General features: G+C 32.8%; 2 protein-coding genes and 1 long non-coding RNA gene across 3 annotated transcripts; 2 read left to right on the forward strand and 1 right to left on the reverse strand.

Moving 5' to 3' along the window:
• The first annotated feature begins 531 nt into the window (after positions 1-531).
• Positions 532-1,509, forward strand: LOC110870015. Its single transcript, XM_022119210.1, has one exon. The coding sequence runs from the start codon at positions 532-534 to the stop codon at positions 1,507-1,509; it is 978 nt and encodes a 325-aa protein (XP_021974902.1).
• Positions 1,510-11,722: 10,213 nt separating this feature from the next.
• Positions 11,723-14,935, reverse strand: LOC110870016 (receptor-like protein EIX2). Its single transcript, XM_022119211.1, has one exon. The coding sequence runs from the start codon at positions 14,933-14,935 to the stop codon at positions 11,723-11,725; it is 3,213 nt and encodes a 1,070-aa protein (XP_021974903.1).
• Positions 14,936-16,047: 1,112 nt separating this feature from the next.
• On the forward strand, positions 16,048-16,803 carry LOC110871130. The gene is made up of 2 exons (XR_002553498.1): positions 16,048-16,258; positions 16,574-16,803. It is a non-coding gene; the product is annotated as an uncharacterized LOC110871130 (long non-coding RNA).
• The last annotated feature ends 1,361 nt before the right edge of the window (positions 16,804-18,164 follow it).

The following is an 18,164-nucleotide window of genomic DNA, read 5'->3' on the forward strand; positions in this document are numbered from 1 at the left end:
GTTTTGAAATAACAACAAACGGCAGAAGGCATATTATTATTGTTTTGTTAAGCAGGCTAGTAGGCACGTCAAAAAGTCAAGGGTGATAGTCGACGAAGAAGAGAATTGGAAGCAAGCTAGTAGGCACGTCAAAAAGTCAAAATAATTATTAAGCAGGCTACCAGTCCCCAACCGATAAAGATTCAGTCTTCGTGAATCAAGTAAATTCAAGTCAAGTTCAGTCTTCTTTCCCTACGAACCTTTAAACCTTCCCTACGAACCTTTAAACCCTTAAACCTTCCACAAACCTTTATCCCCACGAACCGACTTTAAATCTTGAACGCCAGTTCAAGTGTCCAGTGGTTACACAGCTGCCATGTCCGGAGACGATAGCCCAAACAACGGTTCCAACAAAGACGATCTCGCAATTCAACTTGCTAATCTTCTTCGAACCAACCTTAATACCCAATCTTAAACACCAAAACAAACCTTATCCGATAGTCTGAAGATCAGTATCAAGCTGAATAGTCAAAATTACGCCTATGGGCTCGAATGATTCAAGTTGCTTTAGGGGGGAAATCTAAGAACCTATTGAGCCATATTACAGGAAAACCTGCCCCACTAAACCCGTCAGATGAACAATACGAGCAGTGGGAACAGGACGATCTAGTCGTGTTCTCATGGCTCATACAAAACATTGAACCAGGGTTAGCCGGTAACCTCACCGAGTTTCCCACTGCGAAGGCATTGTGGGACGCATTGGTGGTTACATATAGCAGTGGGAAAGATAAACTACAGACCTTCGATTTACACGTCAAAGCAAACGAACTCAAGCAAAATGGCTCGGCCCTAGAAGATTTCTGGATCAAGTTACAAGGCATTTGGGGAGAAATAGATCGAAGGGATCTGAATCCAATGACCTGCTCTGCTGACATAGCAACATATAAAAATATCAGGTCTGAACAAAAATTATTCCAATTCCTGAATGCTCTTGACAGGAAGTTTGACCCGGTCAAAAGAGAAATCCTTCGGTGGGATCCTCTTCCCTCGGCTGAGCAAGCCTACGCGGCTGTAAGGAAGGAGATGGCACATCAAGGAATCCTTGGTACCATCTCTGAAACTTCACAGTCCGGTGTGGCATCGGGGCTTATCGTTGGCGGAACCAATGAAATCGATGGACAGGGGTTAATCACGAAGGGACAACGGCGATCGGACTTCACCGGAAAATCATCATCGCGAATCGACAAATCCAAACTGAAGTGTAGTCACTGTGGGATGAACAAACACACCAAGGATCAGTGTTTCAGAATCGTGGGGTTCCCTGACTGGTGGAGTGATAACCACAAAACTAAGAACCCGAATCAAGAGGTGAAGGTTGTCATTGCCATAGGTAACAACAAGGCCACTATTAACGACAGCGATGAGAAGGATGGCGGCAGTAATGCTTCTAAAGAGATAATTAGGGTTCAAAGTGAAGGCACATCTGAGGCTGAAGATCAAGATGGATGGATGTGGCACTTAGCGTCCTAAAAGGCGAAGTGCTTCTGTTTAAAATATTACGTTTCCGCTCAAAAAAATCAAAACCAAAAACCCAAAGCCAAAAATTCAAAACCAAAACCAAAACCCAAAAATCAAAACCCAAAACCAAAAACCAAAAAAAAAAAAACCCAAAAACCCAAAAACCCAAATCAAAATCGAATGCCAAAACCTAAATGGCCAAATTGAATTTTGGAAATCCCATAATTCAACTTGAGGGGGAGTGTTAGAAAAAGAAAAAAATAATTTAGAAAAATAATGGATCCTCAATATCATCTCCATATTTAAGTCTTTCATTTTATTCGTTCTTGTAAAGCCTATAAATAAATGCTTGTTTTTATGTTTTGTATGCAAGAATCATCAATAAAATTCAATTATCTCTGATTATCATTTACAACAATAGTTGTCTATTAGCTATAATAAATAACACGTTTTGGTACATGTACAATTTCTATATACCTATCTTTACTTTCTATTAAAATGTGTTATTCATGGTTTTCTAAAAAACCACCCATGTTTGCACACGGGTCTTACTACCAGTATTCCAATAATAAAAAAAAATATAGAAATAATAAAGGTTAGAGTAAACTGCCAAAATGGTCATTGAGGTTTGGTCACTGTTGTCACTTCCCTGTGATTTCAATTTTATTGCCATTTTCATCCAAAATCAAAATTTGGTCAAATTTTTCAGTTAACATCTAGTTTTTTTTCCTTTTCCTCTCTTTTAATGAATGAGAAAATGGTCAGATGTTTTTAATTTGTTATAATATAACGTTAAAAGACCAATTTGCCCTTCTTTTAAAAAGGAGGAAAAAGACAAAAAAAAAAACCTGGATGTTGATTGAAAAATCTGATCAAATTTCGATTTTGAATGAAAATGGCCACAAAATTGAAAACACAAGGACCCAGATTTAAAATATTTGAGTTTTGGCCTAAATTGGCAAAAGTAACCAAACCTCAAAGACTATTTTGTCAGTTTACTCTAAAGGGTAAATAACAGTTTACTCTAAAGGCTAAATAACTGGTTCAACTTACATGGCAAGTTAAAAGTTTTATAATTTCAAATCAGTCAAAACTATTCAATTTGCTTCGGTTATTTTTATTTATTTATTTTTTTTTTTTGCCAATGAGGTAGTGGTGGAGTGGTTGGGGAAAGACTTGGTGTTACTTGTGACCCAGGTTCGACTCTCACTCTCCCCATTATTTTCTACGACATCCAGGTGAAGGGCGAATACGGGTGGTGCCGGTTCGTCTTGGATGGGAGACGTGGTTTAACCGATTATTCTACTGTCGTGCCTTCGGGTGGGTGGAGGTCGGGTTTACGTGCATCTGGGAGAGCCAAGGGGCTGGCGGCGGTTGAGCAGTCGACCTTAGCCACAGCGCCCGTTGTCACGGTGGTTAGCATGTCGTTCCTTACCCTTCAGAAAAAAAATTGCTTCGGTTTTTAGTGATTCTATCGCTTAATAGTTTATGAACACCCATAGTTTTGTCTAGTTAGATCTTACTTTGCACCCGACATTTATAGTTCTTAACTTCTTATCTTGTAACGGTGAAACATAAAAAAACAACCTTTTAAAGGGACCGGATTAAAGAAAAAAAATCTATTGTTATAATTCACCCATAAAGAAAACAGGGTAAACCCCTGTTTCAGTTTCGTGATTTTTTTTATGATTTGATCGATCGGTACTGCTTTCATTATCGGTTACACTATTCTTCATCAATAACTTTTGTCTTATTACTTCTGCTATAGAAACTGCTACAGCTTCCGCAACGAGAAGCTTTCCTACCAGAAATGTATAACTCAAGACAGTGGCGGATCTAGGATTCCGACCAAGGGGTAACGTGTCATAAATAAGCCGTAACGAAATAGAAAAAACGTCAAATTTTTCCAAAATTTACACTAATTTTTCCAAATTTTTTCCGACCAAGTGGTAGTGGGGGTTACCCCTACCAAAGAAAGAGATAGGTCCGCCCCTTACTCAAGAACTCTTCATATCAAGAAACTTGATGGCCCCCATGTGTTCGATGAAATGCTTTACAGATGACTTCTTCCTTTTATTATTGTATTTGAATTTATTGTTAGAAAGAAACATAATCATACACATACACATAATAATAATAATAATAATAATAATAATAATAATAATAATAATAATAATAATAATAATAATAATAATAATAATAATAATAATAATAATAATAGTAATAGTACTAATAATAATAATAATAATAATAATAATAATAATAATAATAATAACAATAATAATAATAATAATATGGTGGATGATTTAGTTTTAATTTTATCAGACAAAATTATTTCAAAATGATATTATTATTTGATTATTTCTATATCAAAATGATATTATTTAGCTCCTATTTTTGGATATTGGTACTTTATCTTTCATTTCTGATTTTCTTAAAGCATCCTAGCAGTTATGGATAATATCATCTATTGCTTCTTGGTTACTTTCTTAGCAAAAATTTATTTGGTAATAAAAAATAATAAAGCTTTTATTAGTACTTTAAGAAACTTCCTAAAGAGATAAAGATAAAGAAATTAGAGTAAAGCCTATGAGTATAAAATCAGTTTCAGTATTAGACTACTGAAACTGATATTTTTGCAGTTTTATGTATAAATTTAAACTTGCAAAATATGAAAATACCTTTCAATGATTTATCAAACTCAATCTCATGCAAAGTACTATCAATTTGTAGAATTAATACATAAACATGCAGTATCAGTAAAGAAAATTGCCTAGGATGGTTCTTTCTTTTATACAGATATAATACCTTGTTTTACCTTGTTTTAAACACTTCTCATTAAGAAAATGGTATATTACCTTGTTTTAAACACTTCTCATTAAGAAAATGGATATAATATCAAAAGTAAATATTCATAAATCTACTTAAAACAACAAGTGTTTATATGAAGATTAATTTAGAGATCACTAAGTACCTGAAATATCTAAAATTTCCAAGGCTAATACCATTTAATTTCTTAATTCTGGAATATCCCAGAATTAAGAGATAATCCCAGAGATAATCCTTCTACTTTTTTAGGACTAAATCTCCTAAAATAAAGGAGTAGAAAAATGCATCCTGATACTTTTAATATATCATCTAAACAAGAAGGTTATAAAAAGAGGAGGAAAGAAGGATGGAGGGCATCGATCGTCAACGAGTGTTTAAAAAAGTTTTTATATACTAAAACAGAGGTTATTTGTTTCAGGTTATTTGATAAGGTTTATAAATGATACCATTATTGGAATAATAATAATAATAAGGGCACCAGAGGTGGATGATTTACAATGGAAGATGTTAAGAAAAGATACAAAACTTAAGCAAAAATACAATACACTTTTTAGTATATAAAAACTTTTTTAAACACTCGTTGACGATCGATGCCCTCCATCCTTCTTTCCTCCTCTTTTTATAACCTTCTTGTTTAGATAAGCTCTAGTATTCTTCCTTGTCTTTTCTTTCTTCACATGCATGTCCTTGTAACTTTCATTTTGTCAGGAGGTGTTGCTTGTCTTCTTTATGAAAGAAAGTCCATTTTTGGGAATTTGGACTTCTTTAATGAGTCTTTTCTCCTTAGCCACGTTCATCCTTGTCCCTTAAAGTTGGTGGGCTTGGGAAAAGTAAATTTTGACTCTATGTGAGTCTTAAATCCTTGTTTGTATGCCATATCTTTGAACGGTAAAATCTGATGATTTAAAAATCATTTTTGGAGTAAAGGATTTATAAAATCCTTAATTATCAGATGTTTGACCCTCATTTTGAGAATCAATACTCATAGTGTCCTTGTCTTTTTGTTTATAGCATATTGGACACATATCTCTTGGATTCATGCCTTTTTTATGATCTCTAAATATGCAAACCCTTTCTTGAGCCTGAGGACTCGATCTTATTATGCCTTTATCTAAAAATTGGATTTTATCTTCTAAATATTTTTTAGCTGATGGTGGGGTATTTTTTGCTGGAGAAATCATGACAGAAGAAAACATATTTTTCCCACCATATGTTCTAAATCCATTTTTAAAAGCAACTTGCAATGCTTGGAGTATTACTTTAATCCCTAATCCTCTTCTGTAATGAACATCATTTTCATTAAAGTTATGAAAAATCTTTCTTTCAGTATTAACTGAATAAGTAAAGGCTAAATTAACCTTTTCTATCTGAATAAAGTGAAAAGCTGGATAATAATATTCATTGTAAAAATCAGGCCCTGCAGAAAAGAGTTTTAGAGCCATGACATCTTTTGGAGTTATTGTGGGATTATTTAAATAACAATCTCTAACTCCATCTTTGACCCATTTTGGTAAAAAGGAGATTTCGGGAAAATCGGGTAAAGTAAGATATATCTTATTGATTGCTCCAAAATCATACCAGTATCTTATCTCTTCAGGAGAGTTTCCTTGTAGATAATTGATTCTAGGGAAGATCCCTGTAAAATCAATATATCTTATATCTGTATTTTGAAGGCCATATAGTTCTTTCATCTTGAACCATTGTTGCTCAACATAATTTGCTTGAGTTGGCAATTCTTGAAAAATATTTTTAAAGGTAGATCTTTTCCCAGTATTGGGGAAAAATGAAAAAGATTTTTCTTTAGGTTCTTCCTGGTCAGAGGTAAGGTCTATCGTTTGTACTCCAACTGATGAAGTAGAAGGATTATCTCTTTTTTCCCTTTTTACTTCAGGATAAATGAAAGAAAGATCTGTTCTTTCTTTTATGTGATGCTTTACCAGAAGCTTTATCTTCATACTGTCAAACTCATAAAATGATATCTTAGAATTTATGAGAAGACAATTTCTTTCAATCAAATCCTTTATATCTGGGATCTTCTCGGGGATTGTTTCAATGATGTTTAGCATTTCTCCCATATCTTTTGCAATTTCTTTTATCGACTTTATTTGTTTATCCATATCATCAATATATTTATCCATCCTTTGGGCTAATTCTTGCTCCTCCATCTCTGGTTAAGAAATCTGCTAAAACATTTTTATCAGATTTGATTATTTCTATATCAAAATGATATTTAGACAATAGTGTTTGCCACCTAATAAGTCTTTTATATTCTGGTTTGGAAGGCAAGTTATTTTTAATAAAAGCCTTTACCTGTGTATTATTTGTCCTTAGCAAGAATTTATTTGGTAATAAAAAATAATAAAGCTTTTGACAACTTTTAATAACAGCCAATAATTCTTTTTCATTTATATGATATCTTGTTTCAATATCACTAAAAGTACCTGAACAATATCTACAAATACTTTCTCCTATTTTTTCATTTTCAGAATTATAATCTATTTTCTTAAGTACCCCACTCCAATAACATTCTGAGGCATCCGTTTCTAAAATAAGATTATCATTTTCTTTAGGAAGTTGTAATTTTGGTAGGTTTTTACAATATTCCTTAATCTTTTTAACTTGGTTTTCTAGATTTTTATCAAAAGTAAATATTTTATCTTTTTTAAGTAGGTTTTGAAAGAGTTTTCTTAATTCTGCAAGATTTTTTATAAAATCTGAAGCATAATTTAATATGCCAAGAAAACTTTGTACCTGTTTTTTATCTACTAACTTATTAGGAAAGGCTGTAATTTTTTCAAGAATATGACTTTGGAGTTCTATTCCCTTTCCATCTATTTTCATCCCTAAAAAGTCTATTTTCTCTTGTAATAGACTAGTTTTCTTTTCGGATAAGGCTAATCCATGTTTTATACATAAATCTGCAAAAATATCAAGATGTTTTAGATGCAAATTAACATTGTCTGATAAAATTAAAATATCATCTATGTAAATAAAAATAAAATCATAATCTTTGAATATTATATCCATTTTCCTTTGGAAGATTTGTGGTGCATTTTTTAATCCAAAAGGCATTACAAGCCATTCATATTGCCCTTGAGGAGTAGAAAAAGCTGTGTATCCAATACTATCAGGATGCATTTTTATTTGCCAAAATCCACTTTTACAATCAAACTTAGAAAATATCTTCTTATTTCTTGTCCAATTTATTAGACTTTCTTTATGAGGTAAAAAATATCCATCAAAAACAGTATTATCATTTAATTTTTTATAATTTATTACCATCCTAGGCTTACCTCTCTTAATTTCTGCATGTTTTCTTACCATGAATGCAGGAGAACTATGAGGGCTATGACTAGCTTTGATTAATTTTAAATCTAGGAGTTCTTTTATCTGGGAGCTAAACTCTTTCCGGTCTTCTGGATTATATCTCATAGGCTTTACTCTAATTTCTTTATCTTTATCTTTCATTTCTAATTTTGCCATTATTTGATTTTTATTCCAAAATTGTAATGGATTATCTGTATAACACTGTCTTAACTTATATTTTATATTTTCTATGTGATTATCTAAGTTTCTTAAATTTACTTGGTAATCTAATGGTTCTTCTGGATAATATTCCAAAATTGGTATTCCTTTTTCAAGTTTGGGTTTTTGTTTGTATCCTAAATCACCACGCTGGCTTGCGCGTGTTGTAAAATTAATTGGGAATTTTCGTCCATATGCATTTTTTATTTTTTTTACAACTATTAAGTGGTGACATGGTGTTTTTAATATTATTTGATATGCTATTATATCAAAAGTTATTTTGTTAAATCTTTCTAGGAAATCATTTCCTAATAGTACATCTGATCCTGAATTATAAAAATAAAATGGTGGACATTTAACCATATATGATCCTATTAATATTGTTGGATTTTTTACTCCTCTTCTCAGAGGGATTATATCTTTTGAAAAACTAACACCGTTACAAGGTGTTAAATCTTCATGATATTCTATTGGAAAGCAATCAGGTTTACATATGCATAACCCTGATCCACTATCTATATAAGCAGCAAAGTATTCTGCTTTATAATCTTTATAGGTTATTCCTATAGGGATGTATATACTTTTAGGACTTGTCATTTTGGTATATATATCATCTTATCATTATATGTGATTTTTAACCCATAAGAGGTTATTTGATAAGGTTTAACATTTTCTAAAAAGGTTAATCCTAGCATTATCTCTAATGTATCATTTTCATCTTCATTACCTATTAATAATCTTAATGGAATTTTTTCTTCTCCAAATTTAATTATAGTTTCTATGGCTTCATTTATTTCATGTAACTCACCATTAAAGTTAATATATTGGTGAGGTTCTTCTAACGGATATTTTTGCAAATGGTTACATAATTTATGATTTATATAATTTCCATTTGCACCTGTATCTATTAGTATATCTATATGAGAGAATTTCTTTCCATTGAAATATTCTCCTTTTATTTTATAATTTCTTATGTTATCTTCTTTAGCATCAATGATATTATAAAATCTACTAGAATTAGTCAGCCTTGCAAGGGGATGACTAACTACACCTTTATTTGTAAAGGATAATCTAGGGGTGATCTGGTTGGTAAATAGAAGTGGTTTATCTTGTAAATCAAGACTTAATGGTCTTGAATCTATTTCCTCAATTTTAGGTAGGGTTGGTATTTGTATTTGGCATACTTCATTAAACAAAAAAGGAAAATCTATAGTATCTTTTATACTAAAACAATCAGAATGGTGGGTATTTGATATAGCATATGTAATAGAATATGGCCTATTTTGTTGTTTAAAGAAATCTTTTCTTTTAAAATCTTGTAACAAACTTAAAGTTTTATCAAAATCTTTGTCTTGGATATAATAGGAAATTCTTGGGTATATATTAAACTTTAGTTTACCATATTGCAAATTTCCTCGTAGTATTCCTAGACATGCTTCTTCTCTGTTTTGGATTCTATTATCCATAACTGCTAATTCTATAGGGGTATCTATACCTTCTTTAAAGGTGGATTTTATTATTATTTGGATAGCTCCTACATGTACCCATCCTAAAGTATTCCTTATTTCAGGCTTTATCTTTTGTAATTTTTCTTGAATATCTTTTTTAGACAATAATGGTATCATTACTTTGTTAGATGTTATATTAATATATAAAGCTCGTTCCTGAATATTCAACCCATAATATAGATTATGATTTCTTGGTTTTATCCCTAACCTTTGTAAAGTATTTATTTTAAATCCCGAATAATTTGATAATGAAAAATTTTCATGTTGTATTTGTTTTAATTTTTTCTTATTTATTAAAATTTCTTGTTTATATTCTCCTAGTTGTTCTTCTTGATAATCTATTATAAAACTATCTGTTTTACTAGTAGTAGCAACGTCAGATTTATTCATTTTCAGAGGAAGTATATTCAGTTTCAGTTAAAATAAATATACTTTCATCAGAATCTATATCATGAAGATCGTTAATTTGTATGAATTCTCCTTCATCTATCATTTTTTTCATATCATCATCTATTTCAAATATTTTAAGATTTTTATTAAACTTTTTAGGACAGTTATTTGCAAGATGTCCTTCCTTATGATAAATAAAGCATCTACATTTTTTGGGATTTAGTTTTCTTTTATATGTAGGCTTAAAAGTCTGTTTATATCCCTTTCTTTTATAGTATTTGGTTTTACGCTTTTTAAAATATCTTTTCCTAAATTGGCTTCTTTTCATATATTTTCTTTTTATCTTTCCATAGTAAAATGAACTATCACATCCTATCATTAAAGGCATTTTTGGGCTACTACAACATAAAGATATTTTTCTTTTTAAATTTTTACTCATTTTAGCTAGTATGGCATCTCCACACCACTCGCTCAATTTATCTCTAGCATGTGTTATTCTTTTTCCTAAAGTATCAGTTGTTCCTGGGTTATATGTATTTATTAGTTTTTGCCCCCATGGGTCAGGTATCTTTGCAAAAAATAAAGGTAAATAATTACATGTATCTGGTACTTGGTTATAGATATGATAATAATAATCTTGAAAAACACAAATATATCTATCAATTTCACAAATATCACATAATTGTAGACGTAATAAAGCTGTCAAATATTTTTGTATAGTTGCTGGGTCTTTTATTATATTACCTTCCCCACAAAACTCTAATCTAAAAGCTTCCACAGCTCTTGTTATTATGTTTGCTATATTTTGATCTGCTGATTCAAATATATAGGTTTTTGCATCAAGGCTTATGTTTTGCCAATATCTTAAAGCACTGTTTAAAAGAGTCCTTTCTAAAAATCCTTTTATTGTTTCAATGTCCATTTTATTAACAGAAACTGCTATTCTAAAAGCGGTTTCCCATTTATCTATTGCTTCTTCAGTATTGTTTACACAATCTATATCTAAATATATTCCAAAAGGATTAATTGGTTCATTTTTCATAACTTGGTATGGTTTATAATTATCCTCTTGTTTTATTGTTGACTTTATTGCAGCATATCCTAGAGTAGGCCTTTGAGATTCATTTCTTATTGGTATATTTTTATCCTTACTTGTACTAGGTGTATCATTTATATTAAAATTTTCACCAACTTTAATATTTATAAAATTTTCATTTAACTCCATATCTCTTACTTTAGTTACTAAATCTTCTACCTCGGAATCTTCTACGTTAGAGACTATATTATTTTCACTTTCCGTATCTAAACTCATTTCTAATTTTCTTTATAACCCTTAGGTATTTTCATATTTTGTAAGAGTTGGATTAAAGGATCTTGTAGCCTACTTACTTTTTCTTTATCTTTCCTATTAGGACATGTAGACTCTAATAATTCTATAATTTTATCTAGTCTAAAAATTATATTTTCTCCATAAAATATAATAGTTTTTTGTACTTCTATCAAATCTTTATCTATTTTTAAAGAATTTTCACTTTCTTTTAGTTTATTAAAATTATGGTTATCCATTAAGATGAATTATATTGCCAATAAGTATCATCATATACAAAGTCAGAACTATTCCATTCATATCTACTAAAATTAAAATCTTCGTCAGAGATATAATTTTCATCAAAATCAACTTCAGAATCTAAATTTTTGTTTTCTAAAAAATCATTTTGTTGATTTAATCTAAGCATGATAACTTTATTATTTATAAAGTTTAAATTTAATAATAAAGTAAATTTTGATATATACAAGTGTTTAAAACAATAATAATAATAATAATAATAATAATAATAATAATAATAATAATAATAATAATACAAACTGACACACGACAGTTCTTAATACATATGCATCTTTACTAGTTATAGAACAATAGAATTACTGAAAACCAAAATAATAATTTCTACAAATGCATGATATGTAAGGATCTATATGGATTCTCTGCCCCTTTTAATCTTGGAAACTCTTACTTCGACTGCCACAAACACCTTGTCCACGATCACCTCTGCAATCATAAAAAGCTTGTGTCTCCATTGCTTCTTGAACAACAAAACTCCTATAATACCCCAAAAACCTGTTGCAAATCCACCTATTATGTCCAAATAAAACCATAAATTATTTAGCCCATGAGCATCTTTGTGTTTGTTATTGCTTGTTGTGGTTGGTGGGGTTTCATGATTGGAGCAATTATTCGGCAGAGGTGCACCACATAGATCCTTGTTACCAGCATATATTGATGGGTCGTTAAGTGTCTGCAATTGATTTCCTGTTGGAATTCTTCCCGACAAATTGTTATGTGACACATTCATACTGCTCAAAAAGTTCAAAGCCGCCATGCTTGGAGGGATCATCCCGGTTAATTGGTTGTCTGAAAAATCGAGAGAAAATAACGCCTTCATGTTTCCAATGCTCTCCGGAATACTCCCACTTAGGTGATTATGAGACAAATTGAGACCCACCAACAAAGTAAGTGTAACTATCTCTGGAGGTATTTCTCCTTGAAGTTTATTGCTTGAAAGGTCCATGTTAAAAACTAAATCAAGAGTTGTAGTATATTCAAGTTGAAATCCTTTCAACACCTGAAACACAGCCGAATCAAAATCATAAATTCCTACACGAGTACCCACTTCATGTGTATTCTCAGTCATCCCATGCAACTCTCCAATACAATGAGGGATTGTCCCTCTTAAGTTGTTGTGTGCGACATCCAAGATTTGAAGATACGAACATTTGCACAATGATTGAGGAATTCTTCCTGTGAAGTTGTTTTTATGCAACCTAAGGACAATCAAATACTTAAGATTTTCTCCGATCCAATTTGGTATGTTTCCATAGAATTTGTTACTGCCCAAATCGAAAACTCTTAAGGTACTGAAATTCTCTAAATTTCGAGGAAGCTTGCCACTAAATTTATTGTCATTTATTTTTAACCATTTCAGTGAAGAAGACATATTTCCTAAAGAACTTGGAAGGACACCAGACATCTTGTTTGAGCTCAATATAAACGTTTCCATTTCATGCAGATTCTCAACGCAGTCGGGAATATTTCCAGATATCACATTTCTAGAAATATCAAAAATTTGCAGGAGTGTTCCTCTGCACAACGACTTTGGAAATGATCCGTTGAAAAAGTTTTCACGTAGAATCAAATACCGACTATATTTGTTAATAGGAAGGTTTGTTAAAGTCCCACTGAGTTTGTTATAAGAGAGATCTAAGTAATAAATGAGGGGCATCTTCCGCAACCATGTTGGTAGACACCCCTGTAAGCTAGCATTAGACATCATCAACTTCTCAAGCTTCCTCTGAGTTTGCAACCACTGTGGAAATCCATTGGCAATTTTACAAGAACCAAGCTGAAAACTTCTCAATTGGAATGGAGGTATCCACTCTTGTGAGATATTGAAGATCAACTTATGATTAGAAGTTATATCCAATCTCTTCAACATCGAGAGGGTAGCAAAATGGGCTTCCAAAACTAGTCCTTCTAAAGAATTGTTAGACAAATCTAAAAGCACTTGTTTGGAGAGTCTCCCAATTGAAACTGGAATCATACCATTTAACAAATTTGAAGGCGCTGAAAATGCTTGTAATGAAGCTACTCTTCCTAGAGATGTTGGGATAGAACCGGTAAACTGATTTCTGGAAAGGTCAAGTGTGGTAAGTTTTCCAAGGAATGTCGGAATGGGACCGGTTAAATCATTATCAGATAGATTGAGTATCTCTAATGATCTTAATCTCTCCAAAGCTTTTGGGATTGAACCGGTCAAACCGTTGAACACAAGATTCAAGACTCTTAAATTGGTTAGTCTTCCAAGAGATTCTGGAATTGGACCGTTTACTCGATTCCATTCTGAATCTAACATCTCTAATGCATAATGGGAACATTCAGACATGTTTGTTGATGGACCTATCATTTCTTCCCCAAATTTATTACCACTCATGGTCAATTCCTTCAGATGACAATGTCTCCAGATTCCATGAAGGGCAATATGATTAAATTTATTATAAGAAATGTCGAGCCTTAAAAGGTTAGGCATTACAGGAATTGATGAGTTCAAACTGTTATATGAAAGGTCAAGGACGCTTAGGGAAGTCATGTTCGTTACTTCTGATGGAAATCTACCTTCAATTGAATTCTCGCTAAGATCAAGATATTGTATCTTAGAATGGGCACTGAAATTCAGATAAGCTGGAGAAAACGGTGCATTGTGAAGCCCACACCTTGACAAATGCAATTCCAATAAAGAAGGGATCATTTTTAGCAAGTTTAAAGAGTTCCATGCCAGATTAAGATTATAGGATGAAAGATCAAGGAACTTTAAGGATGTTAGGTTCTGAAAAAAGTGTGGGAGTTGACCGTCGAAATTGTTTGAGCTAAGATCTAGATGTTCGATGTTTGGAAGTAATATGCTTGAATTAAGATGAAGACCAAGACCAAGATCAACATTAGAAAGCCGACACTCTTTTAAACTTAAGTATTTTAATGTAGGAATCATGTACAATACCATATCAAGATTTTTTGCTTGAAGAAGTCCAACTTCTCTCAAGTCAAGATGCTCGAGTGAGGAAAGGCCCGAAACCCATGACATATCATTTGCCTCTAGAAAGAAGAAAGCTGAATAAAGATCAAGGGCCTTCAAATTGGAGAGATTTCCAATGTGATGGGGAATAATACCACTAAAACCTGAATGAGAAAGGTTGAGGTAACTTAGCTGCTTAAAGGATCCGATGAAATCAGGAATCCGGCTTCCTTGAAAATTATTCCCACTCAAATCCATATGTTTTAGATGACTCAACTCGGCGAAATGTGCATTTAACTTTTCACCTGCTAGATAGTAATCTTCTTCGAGGTCATACTCCATATATACCCTGTAATTTCCCCTGAGATGAAGGCTGACAACACTTCCGGTTGCATCATCACAGTGGACTCCTTTCCATGAGCAACAATCACTACCAACCCATGATGAGAGCATTTTGAACTCATCTTTCATGCTATGTTTGAACTCTAGTAGTGCTAGTCTCTCTCGTTGATGGCAGCTTGCCGTCAGATTTTGAGCACCCAAACAAGTATATGTGGTTGCAACCACAAGAATACTAAGGAAAAAGAGATGAAGCCCCAAAACCCACTGATTTCCCATCTTTCAAACTCAAGGTTCTTAATACTTTAGTCAGATTGTTTTAGAAAAATGAGAAGACAAATGAGTTGTTGATCAAATATGTGTTCAGATGGACTGTACCTTATGGCCCTTGGAAGACTTTTCAAGTCATTGTGGATGATGAGTGAACAAATTTTATAAACAAAATTGCCTTGTTTTTATCCTGGGTTGCTATTTATTTCAACTTTAAGTGCATATTTTAACTAATAATTCCACATTGAACAAGTCTTTCCAATGGAATATTTTCAAGTCATTTTCACCTCTCTTTATAGAAAAAGTAATTCTTCACAAATGACTTTTTGAGGTACGAGGTGCTGTTCCAGGACTCCCTACACGTTTGGGTTAAAATATAGAAGTTAGTTGATTACGCACATGTCGTGTTAGGGTGTCAACAAGGCAAGCCTGGGTAGCTCGTTTAAACACATCTCTATTTGAGTTTTTTGCGAGCCGATCTCGAGTAGTTGATGGGCGGCTTTGCTTGCTTACACAATTACACCCCAACTGTTCAGGTAGTTCTATTTTGCACACGCCACAGTTATGATATCATGCATCTCTTTCCAATGGATAAAATTTTTGTACACCTCAAAGCAAATTGTTATAAAAACATCTCAGGTTCAGTCAATGGTTACTTGGAAATTATGCAAAATATTATATTTCATATTAAATATATATATATATATATATATATATATATATAGGGGTGGCCTCTATAAGAAACCCCATCTTTTTTAAGAAACCTTGGAAACCCTAGATTCACCCTTGATTTGGTTTCACTTTAATAGATCAATGGCTCTCCTTTTTTGGTGTATATATTAGATTTAAATTAATGCATAAACGGCATTTTGGGTAGTAAAAAGATTTTTTAAGCATTGGAAATCAAAAACCCATCTGCCATGTTGTACTGTCAAATCAAATAAGAGATTTCAAAATCATATCCCTCTTTCTCTCTCCCACTCTCTACTCACAATTATCACATCTATTTCCTCCCCCACCCCACAAACGTGAAGAAGAACAAGAAGAAGATGGTCTCATTTGTGAATTAAAATATCTACCTTCAAGATTTCAAGAAATACTAATTCCAGATTCAGTTGCAAAAGACGATGGTGGTTGCAGATCAAAGCATGATTCAGTTGCAGAAGACGATGGTGGTTGCAGATCTGGTGGTTGGTGGAAGGTGGTGACTGGTTCATTCTGGGGTGTTGGTGGTTGATAGCGGCGACAGTGGGTGGTTGTAGAAGGTGGTGGAGGGTGGGTGGTTGGTGGCGCCGGAGTTCGGAACGTCGTCGGAGTCAAGATCTAGTAATGGTTAATGTTCTCTCTCTCTCTCCTCTCCTCTGTCTTCAATCAAGATCTAGTAATGGTTAATGTTCATGTATTTTAAATAAATCGAAAACTTTATGATGAGATTTTGAACGGGATTTTTTTGTTGGTTTGGTTGCTTGTTTGGGGATTTTGATCTTAACAATAATTGTTTTTTTTGGTTTGGTTGCTAGTTTGGGCTTTTGATCTGAACAGTAAGTGTTTTTTTTTTTTTTGTTGGGTTGTTTGATTTACAGAAACAGACCCATAACATGTGTTAAGCACCTGTTAGAATGATATATAACGTGTGTTGATTTACAGAAACAGATCCATAAAGATATTCAATTGACAAGCTGGATGGATGTAGGCGACGTTAATGCGGGGACAATGAATAAGTCAACTCTTTTGGGAAAGAAGTTTTCGTTCGTTTATAACATGTGTTAGTGGTTCATGTTGTAACAGATCCATAAAGAAGTTTTCATGCTGTAACAAGTTTTTGTTCGTTTCTAACATGTTTTGCACATTTTGGAATGTATAACATGTGTTAAGCCTCTGTTATAATCTTTTTGTGACCTGACATGTATTCATGTATAAGCTAGTGGTTTACAAAACACCATGATGTGTATATACTGATCTAACATGTGTTACAATGTGTATGTTGGGAACATGTAATTGATTAACATGTGACAAGGGTGAAAACAGTCGACGGGGGCGATGAGTTTAATGGTGAGCTTAGTTAATATCGTAATCTTGTTGTAACCCCACTTGTATACATATGATAACATGTAAGCATCCATTATAACCTGACTTGTATTCATGTATATCAAAAGTGGTAACCCGACTTGTATTCATGTGTTAGTGGTGAGCTTACTTAATATCGTAGTATTGTTGTAACCCCACTTGTATACATATGATAACATGTGTTAAGCATCCATTATAATCTTGTTGTAACCCGACTTGTATTCATGTATATGAAAGTGGTTTGCAAAACACTATGATGTGCATATACTGATCGTAACACGTGTACAAGTTAATATGGAGCATACAAGTTAATATGGAACATACAAGTTAATATCGTAACACCGTATACCTGGGATAAAATGTGTTAAGACTCTGTTATAATCTTGGTTTAACTTAACATGGTGTCATGTATAAGCTAGTGGTTTCCAAAACACCATGATGTGTATATACATACTGTAACATGTATTAAGCGACTGAAACATATAACGTGTGTTAAGCATCTATTATAACATGTGTTAAGACTTCCATAATGGATGCATAAACTCCAATAGTAACTTAATAACAACAGAGTAAACTTGATATAACGTGTGTTAAGCCTCTATTATAACATGTGTTAAGACTTCCAGAATGGATGCATAGACTTCAATAGTAACTGTAACAGCAGAGGTACAAATACGGGCGCCTCCAACAGAAAATGTGTTAAGTCTAGACCGTTTTAACATCGTGTACTAGAGAAAACAATAAGAGTCTCACATTACATATTACTAGTAAACGAAAATACATAGCACCATTGTTGTAGAAATCCCGACTAGTCTCCGAATAGTCCCCGATTAATCACTACTCGGTGGTTCACCGATTAACGACCGATTAATTGCTAGGCGGTCAATGACGATCCTATTCTGGCCAAATTTTGGCACACGTCGGCTATTTTTTGACCAAACCTTATAAATTTATGCCAGTTACTTATAAACAATTGGTTAATAAGCTGTTAAAGCATGTCTACTTTAAAAACCACGTATAAAAATGGGTGTGCATATATATAATTAAAAATTACATGTAAATATCTCAATCCGACTAATCCCGATTAATCGCTAGTCGGTACTCCACCGCCCGACTAGCGCCTACTTCAATAGTAACTGTAACAGCAGAGGTACAAATACGGGTGCCTCCA

The sequence above is a fragment of the Helianthus annuus genome, chromosome 8 (genome assembly GCF_002127325.2).
Source record: "Helianthus annuus cultivar XRQ/B chromosome 8, HanXRQr2.0-SUNRISE, whole genome shotgun sequence".
NCBI lineage: Eukaryota > Viridiplantae > Streptophyta > Magnoliopsida > Asterales > Asteraceae > Helianthus > Helianthus annuus.

Bases quoted from the DNA above. Each gene is read 5' to 3' on its own strand.
- LOC110870015 (XM_022119210.1), top strand. From the start codon at position 532: ATGATTCAAGTTGCTTTAGGGGGGAAATCTAAGAACCTATTGAGCCAT.
- LOC110870016 (XM_022119211.1), bottom strand. From the start codon at position 14,935: ATGGGAAATCAGTGGGTTTTGGGGCTTCATCTCTTTTTCCTTAGTATT.